General features: G+C 41.3%; 1 protein-coding gene across 1 annotated transcript in view; it reads left to right on the top strand.

Annotated features, from left to right (window-relative positions):
- ERICH1 (glutamate rich 1) overlaps window positions 1-14,728 on the top strand; it is a 98,814-nt gene extending 84,086 nt beyond the window's left edge. The window contains exons 6-7 of the mRNA XM_065730787.1: window positions 11,777-11,857; window positions 13,703-14,728. Coding sequence (XP_065586859.1) covers window positions 11,777-11,857; window positions 13,703-13,866 — 245 coding nt within the window. The 3' untranslated portion in view covers window positions 13,867-14,728. The remainder of the gene's footprint in view (window positions 1-11,776; window positions 11,858-13,702) is intronic.
- The last annotated feature ends 850 nt before the right edge of the window (window positions 14,729-15,578 follow it).

Raw genomic sequence — 15,578 nt, 5'->3', positions numbered from 1 at the left:
AAACTAGCATGTCTGTGCAAGGACCTGCTGGTTAAATTGAGGGAAAAGAAGGAAAAGTACAGGCAGTGGAAACAGGGATGGGTGGTTTGGGAAGAACACAGGGATGTTGTACTAGAAACATGTACAGCTGTTGGAGGACCACAAAGATGATCAGAGAGCTAGAGCATCTCTCCTCTGAGGAAAATTTAGGGGAACTGGGCTTGTTTAGCTTGGAGAAGGGAAGACTGGGGAGGTCTTATTGCAGCTTTCCAGTGCCTGAGGGGAGCTTATAAGCAGGAGAGGGACTGACTTTTTACATGGTCTGATAGCGATGGGACAAGGGGGAATGTTTTTAAACTAGAAGAAGAGATATTTCAGAGCAATTATTTAATCATCATCATCATAGAATCGTCATAGAATGGCCTGGGTTGAAAAGGACCTCAAAGATCATCTAGTTTCAAACCCACTGACATGGGCAGGGTCACCAGCCACTAGAGCAGGCTGCCCAGAGCCACATCCAGCCCGACCTTGAATGCCTCCAGGGATGGTGCATCCATAACCTCTCTGGGCAACCTGTTCCAGTGCATCGCCACCCTCTGAGTGAAAAACTTCCTCCTGACATCTAACCTAAACCTCCTCTGTCTTAGTTTCCTCAGAGGATGGAGAAGCACTAGCTCACATTGCCTAGGGAAGTTGTGAATGCCCCATCCCTGGAGGTGCTGTATGGAGTCCTCGGCAGGCTGACCTAGTGGTTGGTGCATGTTATTAAAAACACAGATTCACCATACATTTCTGAACTGTTCTTTGTTTTATTCTGCAGTCCTTTTCAAATGATTTGATTGCTTTCTTGACCCCTAACGGAGCTGGCATTTTCATAGAAACGCTGTTTGATTTCCTAATGTTCTTAATTGGCCTATGTAGCTGTGTGTGCACAGCTTTGTTATCCCTTATGTAAAATTCAATCTGCCATCTTGTCACAAGTTGTTCATGATCAAGGTGTGCTTCTGCAGCTCTGCACAATCAGCTTTCAATTGCAATTACTGTGATAAACACAGTGGAATCAGCAGTCTTTGTTCTCCCATTATTCATCACCTTTTTTCAGGTCATTCAGAACTTTGCTGAGCAGCGCAGACCTTGGCACAAAGTCCCATGGGATTGCATTGGTGAGTTCCTTGCAGTGGGACTCTTGCTTTCCTGCTTTTGCTTTTGTGTCTTTTAATTGCTTATTCATACAAATGAGGATCTTCTTAGCCTGTGTGACCTCCCTTTACAAGATTTTTGGGTTTTTTTTTGTTTTTGTTTTGTTTTAATTTAAAAGGAATCCAGCTTTGTACTCAACTTAACCACTTATTATAAAGGCAGTTTGCTGTGAAATGTATCTTCCCTTTGCAGAAGTGTTGCCCGTTGTATTTCCCCATATGTCTGCTCATTCTTTTCCTTGCAATGATTACTACTGATTTGTTGTACAAAGACATCAGATGTGCTCATCTCATAGAACCATGGAATTGTGAGTCGGAAGGGACCCACAAAGGTCATCGTGTCCAACTCCTGGTTCCACATAGGACCACAAAGGGAAGATCCCTTCCATGGACCAGTTGGCAGTGCTGTGCCTGTAGTTCCTCTTATCCCCCTGGGTCTCCTTGTTAAAAAGGCCCATCCTACCACCATGCAGGCCTCTGATGCTGAGGTAATTCTCAGAGCTTCACACTGCAGCTACCAGTCATGTTATTTCACCCTTCAGTTAGTTTACAGCTCTTAGGAGAATACTGACTGGTCGTGGTGATCTTTTAGCATCGTGTCATGTCCCATGAAGAGAGCAGTCAGTCCTAAGTCCAGAGCATAATGTTTAAATGCAACCATTCAGTACTGTTCCTCTCTTGTTTTGCTTTCCACCTCTAGGTAATTTAAATTTTGTTGTAATCATTTCTGTTTGGCCTCACTATCAGACACCCACAACACTTAATCAGAATAAAGACTGCATAATGGAAAAATAAGCATTATTAGAAATGCTACTCTTCCAATTAATGAATTTTTCATGCTTTACCTCCTGCATAGATTGTTTTACCCTCTACTGAAGCTGATGAAGGAATCTTCCAGTGTTCATCTAGAGAATTCAGAACACAAGAAATATACCTTTACTCAGGATTATGCCTAAAAATATATTACTGATCATGCTAAGTAGCCACAACTGTGCTGGCACAGTGCAATTCCAGAAGTAATCGTAGTCCTATTAAGGGATTAGAACACTTAAATAGGAATACAGATAGTCATGGATGGAAATGGCATGTGTGTAATTGGCAATGAAGGCAATTACAAGGAAACAAAACAAGGGAATGTGTCAGAAAGTGCATGAGAACATAAATTTAATTCAAAAAGTTTCCACTAAATCCATGTAATTTAGTTTATAACTTTGAAACATTTTCTATCATTCTTGGAAGGTTTCAGTGATTTTTATCTTACTATATTGTGGTTTTAAGTTTTACAAGACAGCTTACAGCCCTTTTTTATTTTAGGTGGACTAATTCATTAGCCTGTTGCACTGGAAACACGCAGCATGAAAATATACAGCATCCAGGCTTTTATGTCTGCCAGGACACATCAAAGCATTTACCTTTTCCAAATTAGAAATTATATGGGTGGTACAGATCTAGATATCCATTACTGCCAAATGTAAGGAACTGTGCTATCAGACCACTGAGGAGAACTTTAGGCAAATAGTTTAGATACATGGGTACATGTGTGTCCAACCTTTTGGCTTGGCAGTATTGAGTGAAGAATTGTCCTGGGCCATGTATGAATTATATAATATAGATATTGTATGTAAGCAACAAATCATATTTTATATATGTATATGTTTACAAGAAAATCATAAACCTAGTGGGATGGGCATGTATGATTTAGAACTTCTTGACATTCTGATACATTTATTTGTGCAGTAATGGTGAATTTTCACAAAGCTCTATATTTTAGAATAGCTCAAGATTCAGTGTTCCTGTGATAGAACAGGCCTTTCCCAAGGATATTCTTCAGCTTTTAACAGGTAGGTCAGGTGCTTTGGAGTTGGAGTTTGAAGAAAAGCAAAAAACAACCAAAAAAAAAAAAAACCCTTACAAACTGTCTTTGTAGGATTTGTGACTCAATTTATAAAAGCATATGGAATATAATAACCCACACGTTTTGAGTATCTGAAAACAGTGTTTGAAAAGAACAGAGAAGTACCAGTGTAATGGTTGATGGAGCTGTGTACTTCTGTTTTAAATCAGCACTTTAGGAGCAGAACTAAAGTTATGATCATGATTTGAATGTATCCATATTATCTTAGAATAAAACCTTTTCCATTCAAGAGTCCTACTAGCCCAAGCATCCTTACTGTAGGTATTTTTTCATACTATGGCTCTGCTCTTGAGAGAAATTAGAAGTGCCCTTAGCTACAGAAAAGCAAGTTACAGATGGCATAGTGTGGACTAAGTACAGGACTTATTGTATATTAGGGTCTTATATGGAAAATACAACAGTTCTTCTCAAGCCTCCATTTGCAGGCATCACAGGGGATCTCACGGCTTTCTAAACCTCAGCTAACACACCCAAATACCTCCACTTCTGGGATTACACGACAGAAGGCTATTTTTTTTTAATTTATTTCTCATTTGTGTGATTCACTTTGAAGATTTGCAATATGTGTAATAGGATGTCAGTGTGGGATGTAGAGGAGGACGAAAAAGAGCCCTGCTCAGTAGCTGCACATGCATCTGCTCATGTACATGGATTTACTGATGAGGACAAGTTCATCAAGCCTTAAATTTCCCTAGCCAGATCAGTGAGACAGAAGTTGAAGAATACAGTGTATGAATATGCCCACCTTCTTCACAAACCTTCAGCATTGCACTGTATGTGTTTCCATTGTGCTACCTTGTGGAGTGTTTGACATGTGCTCTGAATATTGGGACTGTTGCAAGACAGTGCATTATAGTCCTCATTCCAGGGTTAACTGGGACCTCCAGGACCTCCACTGGAAGTCTGTTCACTGTGTCAACGGTTTAAGGGCTATCTTGTCAGACAAGAACCTTCACAAAATGATGTAGATAAATCTTTCCAGCCAGGTAATTCCCAGGCCAGTGAGAGCAGCCCAGCATCTCTGATAACTTGAAAGCAGCAAGCCATAAAGCTCTTGTTTAAAAAAGACAGCCAATTATTCTGTTATTATCCTTTCAGGAGTGGATTCAAAGCAGAAAACAGAACAGGGAATTATTTCTGCTTCTGTATCACTTGCACAGCAAAGGTGGACAAGCTTCCTCTCTCTGCCTTCTGCTTATTCTAATGGTTTTGTGTTTTCTGGTATTTTTTCATTTTGGTTAAGTCCTTTTGATCCTCAGTTGTAAAATAAGTAAATATTTCTGTACTACTGTACATGTTAGCTACAGAAAACAGACAATGAGTTTATTCACTCAAACTGATTGTTTTTGCCACAGAACTGGCCACATTCTGCAGGGCAGTGGCAGAATGATGGGGCTTGGGAGATGGGAGCCCCAAAGATGCTGTATTTGTGCTTTCTGTTACACTGTGCACCTCCTCCTGCAGCCCATTAAATTCAGTCATTCTCATTAGTTGACTTTTCTATGGGCAGTGGGCCACTCCATGAATCTCAGTGTTGCTTTCCTTCCTTGAAGACCTCCACTGAGTGAGGGAAATGGGACCCAAGGTACTGAGATCCACTAGCTGGGACCTGAGTTAAAAAGCACAGTTCAAAGACACCAATGCCTCTCTTCAGAGTCTGAGAGAAGCAGCATTTGCTGATCCTAATCTTTGAGAACCCTTTAACAGATCACCTTATACCATCCAATATGTTGAAACAGCCCTTTGGGATGAGTCCTTGTGGTTCAGTATTCAGCAGGAGCAGCAGGAAGAGACAATCCAAACCAGGTGAATTAATCTTCATGACTGGTATGAAGCAGAGAAGTCACAAAGAATAACATAGGAGAAGAATTTGGATTCTCAAGATACAGTTCTCTCTGAACAAAATGCTCTACATCAGAAATCCTGCTGCCTTGCAAGCCTCTGTGTGAGCCCGACCACACTACTTTCTGGTGATTCTACCAAAGACAATACAGACATTGACTTTATCATCTATCTTTGTGGTTTTAAATGTCCAATGTCAGTGTTGGCAGTATTTGTATTACTTGCCAACCTATAAAGGCATAACGAAGAACTTCATTGACGTGTACTGCTGCTGCATTCTTTTGAACCATAGAATAATAGAATCATAGAATGGATTAGTTTGAAAGGGACCTTAAAAGATCATCCAGCGCCACCCCACTCAAACTCACAGTTGATCCCACTGTCAGTGTTATTGATGAAGATGTTAAAGACTATCAGTCCCAGACCAACTCCTGAGGGACATTACTCATCACTGATCTCCATGCAGACATTGAGTCACCACCCTAGGTACAATCTCACAACCAATTCCTCATCTGTTGAACAGTCCACCCATCAAATCCATATCTTTCCAATTTGGAGAGAAGGATGTTATGGGAGACTGTGTCAAAGGCCACTGGGGTTCAGATAGACGACATCAGCGGCTCTTCCTTTGTCCTCTGATGCAATTACTCCATCACAAAAAGCAACGAGGTTGGTCAGGCAGGACCTGCCTGTGGTTAAGCCATACTGTTTATCCCAGAATACCCTTCCATATGCTTTAGCACAGCTCCCAGGAGGATCTGCTTCATGATTTTCCCTGGCAAGGAGGTGAGGCTGAAAGGTTTGTAGTTCCCCAGCTCATCCGTTATATCCGTAAAAACAGGAGCTATATTGCCCTTTGTTCAGTCACCAGGGACTTCACCTGAACCATAGTGGCTTTTCAAATACCACTGAGAGGCTTGGTGACTACATCAGCCAATTCCCTCAGGAATTGCCCCCACAGCTCCCACCTTCTCAACCATCCACTCAAGGGCTGTGTGTAAAGCAGTTACTACTGAAGACTTAGGCAAAAATGTATTCTTGCCCTCTGGTACTAGCCTGGCTGTTGCTCAGTAGGGAGGGCACACTCTGGACTTTCCTTTTCTGGTTGTCATAACAATAGAAGCCTTTCTTATCCTTCTTTGCACCCGTTGCCAAGTTCAATTCAGCTGGGCCTTGACCTTCCTTACTCCCCTAATACACATCCAAGCAGCATCTCTATACTCCTCCCACGTTACCTGTCCCTGTTTCCACGTTACCTGTCCCTGTTTCCACTGCCTGTTCATTTTCTTCTTGCTCTTCGGTTTGACCAGTGGGTCCCAGTTCAGCCATGTCAGTCTCTTGCCTTCCTTTCCTGACTGCCTACACCTCTGGATGGAGAACTCTTGTGCCCTGAGGAAAACTTCTTAGGAAGGCAGCTAATTACAGTGTGCATGTAATCCTGCCTGGACTATTTCAATTGAATGCTGTTCTATAGAAGCTCAGTGTAGTATAATGAAGAATGAGGATGAGTCATTTTGTTGCTACATCTTGTATTATTATTATTATGCATCTAAGAGTAATTTTTCTGAATGCTTTTAAACTGTCGGCTCTTTACTGCTAGGCACTGCAATAGTAGTAGCAGTGTTCCAAAGAATCTGCTTCGTCATATGTTCCCCCGTGTCTGTGATTTAACACAGCTAATAGTGAAGCAGGTATCTGCTACACATTTATGCGCCTGCTTTGTTATACTACATGAGCTTTCCATGTTACACCATAAGGTCTTGGGGCGCAGAAGAAAAGACAAATTACGTGTTAAAACTATTTCACCTGCTTTATCTCTTGTAAAATTTCAGAAACCCATGCTTCATCAGAAGCCACCTTCTTTCCATACCAAATCTCCTCAAGGCTGTATTTGTTTGTGCTGTATTAGCCTTTGGCCTAAGGAGCATTCCACTTCCTCTGGTATTTGTTCCCACTTGTATTTATAGAAAGTAGCTGAATCCATCCCAGCCTTCCTTTTGCAAGGTTGAACAAGATAATCTTGTATAATTTCTTGAAGTACTATGCCAGGTTTAGTTTGAACTCCCCTGTTTTAACCAATGGAAAGCAATCCATGTGACTGCATGTAGACTGTTGATGTCTATGTCTGAGCTTGATGCATCATCTCACTGTATTACCCATCACCACTTCTTTTCCTTTACAGCATCAATATCTAAAATAGGAAAATGGCATTGGCTGTTTAGAGCAGCTAGTTCAGAGGCAGACATCTGTGCTATACAGGTCAAAGTTAGCAGAGAGGAATCCAGCCCAGAAACACATGCCAGAGGATTCATGCATTTGTGCTATGTCTATGCTACTGCCAGCGACAGCAATGCTTATCTATCTTTACTTGGAAATACTTAAAAAAATAAAGTTCCAGGATCACTTTTTCTGTTCCCACAACGGCGTCACTGTAAGGTCTCTCAAAGGTCTTTTAAGCCACTTCTTTTTTTCTCCTTTGTTTTCTTTTTATGCATTTTCTAACAGATACAATCTGCAGTAATTTCTAACATACAATTTTCTGTCACAGCAGAAGTTCTGCTTTCTCCATAGCAAAAATTAGCATGATTTTCTGCTATTATGTGGGGTTTTTTTGCTGTTAAATTTTGGTCTGTTTCTATTACTCTGTCCTTTGATGTCTTCAAAGCATCATGGGTAGGCAGGCTGCAAATACAGGAGTAACCGCTTGGCACTGGAGCTGTGGGAAGTGAACTAGTCAATTCACAGCAAGAAATGAGTAGTTTATGCTGTTTCATTGGTAACTCCATAAGCCTGAGCAACACAGTCTCTCACTACTGTCTATCCGTAACCTTGGATGACTTTGAGGTCTGAACTGTTTACAGTTGGTGAGCTATGCCTCAGCTCATCCACAGTGTCCCAGTCTTCTTTTACTGACAGCATTTCGTACTTCTGCCAGCAACATTTTCCAATACAGCTCCCTCATTCTGTGCTCCACAATGATAGTAGTGTAATGCAACAATAGAATAACATTGTTCCTTGCCTGTCTCATCATCTTAAAATTCATTAACCACCTTCAGATCCCTCCTTAACACGGTGCTTTGCTGCAACGCCTACAAACATTTGGAAACAGTCTGACTGTGAGTGAGCTGAGAACATTGCCTCGCATGCCAAGCTCTATATTCTCTTTGTTTCCCTGTGCTCCTCCATCTGTTGGCACCCACCAGTTTCTAAATGGATTGTAAGGACCATGGCTTTCTTCTATGAGTTAGTGGGGTCTAATCCTGTTACCATTGAAGAGCTGGTGTTTTTAGTTACGTTTGTTTCAGGAGTTCAGTTTGTTGAGTTTAGCTTTAATTTAATGCACAGGATGATTTGTGAGGAAGTACTCTCAGATCTAGTATCTGTTTAAGTAAAGAAAATAAAGCCCCCAAATAGTCATACGGTTGTGTATAGAGGCAGCTTTATTGGGTTGTTTACTTCATGCAATTTATTTACATACAGAGACAGTATTTTGTATTTACTCCCATCCTATACTTCGAGGTGAAGTGGAAGCTATCTGTGAGTTCAGAATCCTGGCCATATTCCTCCATCCAGGCCTACGTAAGGGTGATGAATTTTGGGAAGTAGTTCTTTAGTTAAATATCTGAATTACTTTCAAAATGGCAGTGGTGTGTTCTTGTGGGAGGTGACTGCTGCCTCCACATGTCTTTGCCCTCTTTTCTTACCATTTTCTGGGGCCCTAATGATTTACTTTCAGAGAGTGTAGCGATAGCTGAAGATGCAGCTCCAGCTTCCACAGCGCAACGTGCAAAAACCTCCAGCAGGAGTTAGAGCAGGTCCCAGTTAAACCTGTGTCATTATTTCAGGAGAGTAGTCTCCTGAAGGCATGGGTTTACAGCAAGAGACATCTAGTTTCATCACTGATTTCTCCTCTTAATGGAAATAGAACACAAGGTTGTAGATACGGGTTGGGCCAAAGAATTCCTCACTTTTAATACAGGGATGGGGAGGGGAGGGAGGATGTCAGCATGTCGCTTGCATTTGTGCCTGTCCGTTGCACATTAGAAAACTGTCTGTCAAGCTGCAAAGGCACCAGTAGATGAATGAGGTGAGCAGTCTGCTCTGCTAGCTGGATTCTCGTGTATTTGCCAGGAGAGCAAACCTCTCTTGTAATGAGAGCCACATGCTGCCTCAGGTTGTCTTCCTCCCTCAGTCCGACCCAGGGATGGCTGTGGAGGGGACATGCAGCTCTGCAGCTCTTCTGGCTGATGTGGCAGCTATGGTTCCTTTCTGGGATGTGAACTTCCAAAGGAACTGAGGCAGACTTCTGTTTGTTCAAAGAACTGAAATAACGTAGAAGCCGGGCATGCCGTTCTTTCAGAGACCTTGGGAAAGTCATACAGGTTTTGGTAACACCTGCAATTACAGAAGACATTCTTCTGTTTCACTACACTGAGCACGGCCAAGAAATAACTTTTAAAAGATCTGTGGCATTCAAGGCATCTTGTTTCCCTGTCCTTTTCTTTTCAGCACAGAGATGCTGGATAGGAAGTTCTCCCTGTCAGAACACTATGCCCCAGTGTATGGGAACTGTTAAAGCACGGCCTGAAACACTGATGGATCACCTGAGGCAAGCACTGAGTCAGCTGCAGGGGCACAGGTGAAGGCAATGCACTGTGTGACCAGAAGGGGTGGAGCCTGGCTCCACCTCTCCCAGACCCCATTTAAGGGCTGACCACCACTGGGGAAGGATCTCTTGTTGGAGATCTTTCCCCTGTGGAGTTCTGTGTGAGCTCTTCCTAATTTACCAGTTGTCTTTATACCATCTGGATAAGCTGTACAGAAATATGCCTTCATTATTTTGTGCGGGTACTATTCTTCCTGGGTATTCACCCTGTGCCCAGGAAGCCTTCCTTTCCACTGCCATTCTCTGAACTGAAAAACTCACACACCCCGGTATAAACATTACTAATGTATTTTTAACTCCACTGAAATTGTGGTACTGCTTTGAATATGAGTGAGACGGGAAATGTAAGGGAAAAAATCTGCATTCTTTACATTTCCATAAGAACACAGAGCCTGAGGCTTTTGGAGCCTCCTCTGGAAAGCAATCCTGGGTGCTTTCCTTGTACAGAAAGGATAACATTTGGCATACTGTGAGAAAGAGGAACAAGAAGAAAAGCCTTTGCCTTTTTCCAGTGTAGATTTTAATCTCAAACTTGTTTGTATGGGCACAGTGACTTACATTCACTAATGCACTGTGCTGCAGTGGTGTCTTTGGTTACAATAACGTGAACCCAAATCAGGAAGAAGTCTTTCTGTGATTGTTTCTTATTAATGCAATATTTCCTACAGCTGAGATATGCAGCAGTGTAGCATGGGACCACTGTTCAAGTGTGTATTTTAAAAGGCCCAAATGAGCAATTTCCCAATCTCCTGTTTATTATTTAAGCTATGCTATAGAACTACTGCAGCTTACCTTACCTTTTCATCAGATAAGACATAACTTCACAGATGTTAACAGAGTTCATACAGAATAAATATGGCGTGGCAAGAGAAATGTGAAATCTGCCCACAAGCCGGAGCCTCAGAATAAAGCAGAATCCCTCCTTTCTGTAACTTTAATTAAACACCTGCTGAAAAGTAAATGAGTTACAATAATTCTAGATAACTGGCATTGCTGTGGAATGCCTAATATAGAATATTTCTCCACATAGAAACCTTTCATTTTCTGCTGGTTTAGGCAGGAACATGACTTGGAAAGCTTTGGAATGCTATAGTGAAGAGCACAGAGGGGTGTAAGTCAGCACCATTCTGCTGAGCACTTCTGATGAACGCTGATGTGGGCTTACAGAGCACGCTGGTGCTGTGCTAGTTGACAGCTCCTGAAGATTTACCCTGCGTGTTTAGAAGTGTGACTGTAACTGGAGCTGAATTGTGCCTTGCTATCCTTACTCAAGGTTGCATATATTGATAGTAGGAAAGAAGAGTTTTCTCATTACAGTCTATCCATGGAAGCTTCTTCAAGAAGGAGAAATCAATTTTGTAGATCAGATTTTACCACCCCAGGAGCTGAACCAAGTCCAAGCTCACTGCAAAGGAATCACAGGAGAGAGCAGTACTAATAGTAAAAATAAATATTAGAGTAGTATTTTCTAGAGGTAAAGTCTCAGCAGTTGAAAAGGGAGGCCAGAGCATGCATAACACCAGGTAAAGGAGATCACTACCAGAAAAGAAAGAGCTTATTTTTAAATGTGCCTTCAAATAACCCTGCTGTATTATTAACACATCCCTTCAACTTGGGTCATGGCCGAATTAAGCTTCCTACACAGGTTTTCCTATGGATATAAATGTATACTTTAAGTCACATAAAAGCAATCCAATCCTATTTGCAGTATCAGTCTATGATACAAAATGCTGTAATGACCTCTTTCTTATGTTCAGTGCTATCTGTTTTATAGGCTTAGGCCTTTTTGTTCTTAAAGAGGTCAGCTGTTGCTTTTCTTTCTTAATGAGCTTCAGACATTCCCAGAGAGCTTTCTAATACTGCAGACATACCTAGCCCCAGGCAAGACACTTGCAGCCTCTGCCAACACCTAAGCTTTGCAGACGGATCACATGTGACAGGTTATGCAACTCAGCTGGGCTTTATATACGAGTAGGATGGTAGCATTTAAGGAACTTAGAAGGAAAAGAGCACCAGGTAAGGAGAAAATGTTTGCATCTGTTGCTTCTTGGAGTATTCTGGCACTCTAACAAAGCATGTTAAATTTAATCTTCTATTTCACTTGGAGGCTAATATTACTAATTCCCAGGTTTGTTTGTTTGTTTTTTTAACGTTTTCTGTGTTCTAAAATTGCAGGGACTGAAATTCAACAAAGACTTAGAAACAATGGTTATCCCTCTACGGAGAATGACACCTGGGTATATAAGGTTGCTGCAGGTATGAAAACTGACTTTATTTCTGCTTTTAATTAGATCTTTGAAATACCAGTGTTTTTCTTGATTAGACTGATTTTGTTTCAAATTATTGCCTGACCAACCCAAGGGAGCCCTGGCTTCTGTTGGGTTAACATTCATAAAAACTCAAAGAAGTCTTAATTAAGCCTCTGCTGGAAAGTAAATGAATTATGATAATTCTTGATAATTGATATCATACTGGAATACCAAGTGCAGGGTACTTGGAAGGAGCTTGTGTTTCTGCAGTGCTTAAACTAAAACTACTTCTCCATTATTTTAGATTGCAGTGACAGCGTGTTTGGGGCAGTAGGAAAACATTAATAGGAGTGAGAACGGTGGGGCTCCGAAGAACTTGTAATCAGTTCTTGGTAAAACAGTTCAACCATTTGCTATGATTGTGAACACATAATCATAGAGTGGTTTGGCTTGGAATGGATCTTTAAGACATCTGGTTCCAACCCCTCCCTGCCACAGGCAGGGACACTTTCCACTAGGTCACATTATCCAAGACCCCGTCCAACCTGGCCCTGAACACCTCCAGTGGTGGAGTTTATGTGATGGAGTGATGCAGTGATGGAGCTTCTCTGGCCAGCCTGTGCCAGTGCCTCACCACTCAGAGAGAAGAACTTCCTTATAGATAGGGACATAAGGATGATAAAGAAACCTCCAACAGTATTGCCCTCCTCAGGGAGGTGGTGGAGGCAATCTACCTGGAAATATTCAAGAAACGTAGATGTTCTACTAAGAAACATAGTTTAGTATGGAAGTATTGGTGGTATGTGAGCAGTTGGGCTGTATGATCTTGGAGGTCTTCTCCAATATTGGTGATGAGCATTTCAGATGTCATAGTCTCATAAGGGAACAGAGTATTGGTTGCTAAATGAAGTAAAAATAAGACAAGAGAAAATATTTTAAATCAAGTAAATAAATGAGAATAAAACACTCATGCAAGAGATATTGTGAAGAACGGTATATTCCTTATTGTATGCTATATTTTGATATTTACGGAGTGCTTGTATTCTTCTGTTGGGTAATCTCACAGCTGTTTAGCAATGTTATCAATATTCAGAATTGTAGTCTGTAGTGGCTGAATGTTCATATAGCTGAATAGCTAAACATACTGTGTTTCAGTTCTAACTTCTTTCATGCCTTTCTATGTATCTTTCGATATCACCTTACGCAGGGATATTATTTGGAATTCCTTTTGTTTGTGTTCATGCTCTTGCTGAAGTAGCCACACTGTTAACTGCAGTTGAGCACTGAGCTCTGATTACTTAAGCTCACACAGGAAACATCATAGAATCTGGAAGTGAATCTTAGGTTTCTTGAAATGAGAACTTTGTGAATCATTTCAGTGGTGCTGCACTTCATGTCCCCTGAATTCAAAGGAAAGCTTGAAGAGTGAAGGTTTTAAGTCATCTTTCAGTGTAAGAAATGCCACAACTACAAAGATGCCCAGTGTGTTTTAATTCGGTATCAGTATGTGTAAGAAATTGTGTTTTGTTTAATAGAGAATGCATGCAATTATGTTTCATCTTATTGGTCCATGTATCATATACCTCAATTAGGGCAATTAATTTCTTACTAACATTTTCTTTCCTTTGATTGGCATTTCCTGGTGCTTTGTCAGATTTGATGAAGAGCCCGTGTTTAAGCTTGTCTGTTTAGTCCAGTGCTACCTATGCAGCTAAAGAAAGATGTTACTGATCCCTATTAGCCTTAGTCTCCTGAATTCATGACTAACATTCTAGGGAGTATCACTGAAATAGGAGCTTTACTGCTGAAGTCAGCAGAACCAGCATAATAATTTGCCCTGTTTTCCCCATAGACTCAAGCTGCAGGAAAAATAGTTATCAACTCATCAGATGTCCTGCTGCAGCGGACAGCCTTGTTCCTGGGCGTGTTTGGGATCAGCCTCTCCAGCTACAGCACACACCAGCTGGCTCAACAGAAGAGACTTTCCGTGACCCTTTAAGATGTGTTGGGATATGACCTGAGAAGTAAATGCTTGTGTCAGTAATGCTGATGAGTAATAACTTAAAAACAGTTAAAAAGGTGAAAGAATACAGACTTCTTCAGGAAAGAAGATAGTGTCACAACTAATGGAAATCAGATTTCCAAGAGTTTGTAAATACGATGGATCTTGGTGGTCTCTTGAGGCCCCTTCCAACCCCGGTGATTCTGTGCTTTTGTTTGTTATCCTGTGTATACAGGAAGAGACATCTGAACATATAAAATAGCTCAATAGTCCTCATGAGAGGAGACAAACCAGTTAAAAAGAATCTTTCATAGACTCTTTCGACTTTTATATCTAATTAGAAATGCATGTCTATGTGAGTTACAGGAATTGTGTTCTCTAACTGCTGCTGTTGAATCTCAGACATTTTTATGCCTCTGGTACAGAAATGCATGTGCGTTGTAGCACGTGCTCATTTCCTTGTGCAACAGCAGAGGTGGCTGAAGGCTCTGCCATCGCTACACTGTTGGAAAGGAACTGTGGCAGCAGCCCAGATGACTCTGTAATCCTGTACGGAATCTCTCTACTCTAGAAAGGATCAGTAAAAATTTGGGCTTGAGTTTTGTTGCAGAGTTAAACACCTGATTGCGTTTCTCTGCAGAAACTCCTCGTCTCAAAATATATGTGCTGAATGAAATAGAGATTGACCTTCCTTCCTTTTCCCCTCTTTTCTTGTTCTTCTTACTCATTATAATAGCTTACTCAGGAATGTTTTGTTACTGTCAGTTAGCCTTTTTCCAACTGTTTCCAATGCTCTGTGTAAACATGGTTTCATAGGCTCTTCCGGGCATGTGTTACCATTTGAAATCCTTTGTTCTCGCTTAATAAATGTAAATTTATTTTTTCAGTGTTCAAATTTGTTTCTTCTGTCAACAGTATTTATATTCAACCACTAAGGGGCATCCTTCACAGCTGAATGTTCTCAAGTCTTCGTTGTTCAGCGCAACATTACAACCCACAAATAGAGTCAGGTTGGAGTTCTTACCTGTGCTTTTCAGACCTGTTCTGGCTCCTGTCTCTGACAAGGGGTGAGAATGAGAAGCGTCTGTCTTTCTCTTACCACTGTGGTTAAATTGAAGAAGGTTAGAAAAGGTCATTTTTTTCTACAATTTACCGGGATGCAACTTATCAGAAGATATACTAGAACAAAATTAAAAAAGAAAAAGAGAGGCAACTTGACCAGGAATGCATTCTTATTTACTGCATCATGAAAATGGAGCTCATGAGGACCACCTATTTTTACCATAAGAACTGCCTTGAATGGCTTTGGAAGTTTAATTTGAGACCAATGAAAATGACAGAAGAACCCCAGCAACAGGCAGATTGGGCCATGGAGAAGTCAGAAGCAGTGTGGGGCTCAGGAACGTGCACGGAGGTGTAATGAAAATCAGTAACAGAATGAATTCATTTAACCTTGATGATAGTGATTCATATCTACACTAAAAATCATCCTCAGGTGAAAAGTTTGGACTCCATCCAGCAGAAGATGCAGGCGTCTGTAACCTGTCTGCTGCTATGAAAACCTAAATCCAAAATTCAGGTTTTCTAAACCACAGCTGCCATCTCACACAGAGCACAATGGCCACCCCTGTGCCCGCTCCTTTTGTTGCTGAGGCTCTGGAAGATGTGCTTTCAGGTTTCCCTGCAGCTGGGTAATGCTGGAACATGCTGAGCAGCAAGATATCAA

The sequence above is a fragment of the Cyrtonyx montezumae genome, unplaced genomic scaffold (genome assembly GCF_038088225.1).
Source record: "Cyrtonyx montezumae isolate F1298 unplaced genomic scaffold, pur_monq_1.0 scaffold_13, whole genome shotgun sequence".
Lineage (NCBI taxonomy): Eukaryota > Metazoa > Chordata > Aves > Galliformes > Odontophoridae > Cyrtonyx > Cyrtonyx montezumae.
The sequence above is the reverse complement of the archived record's forward strand: the minus strand, read 5'-3'. Positions and strand labels throughout refer to the sequence as shown.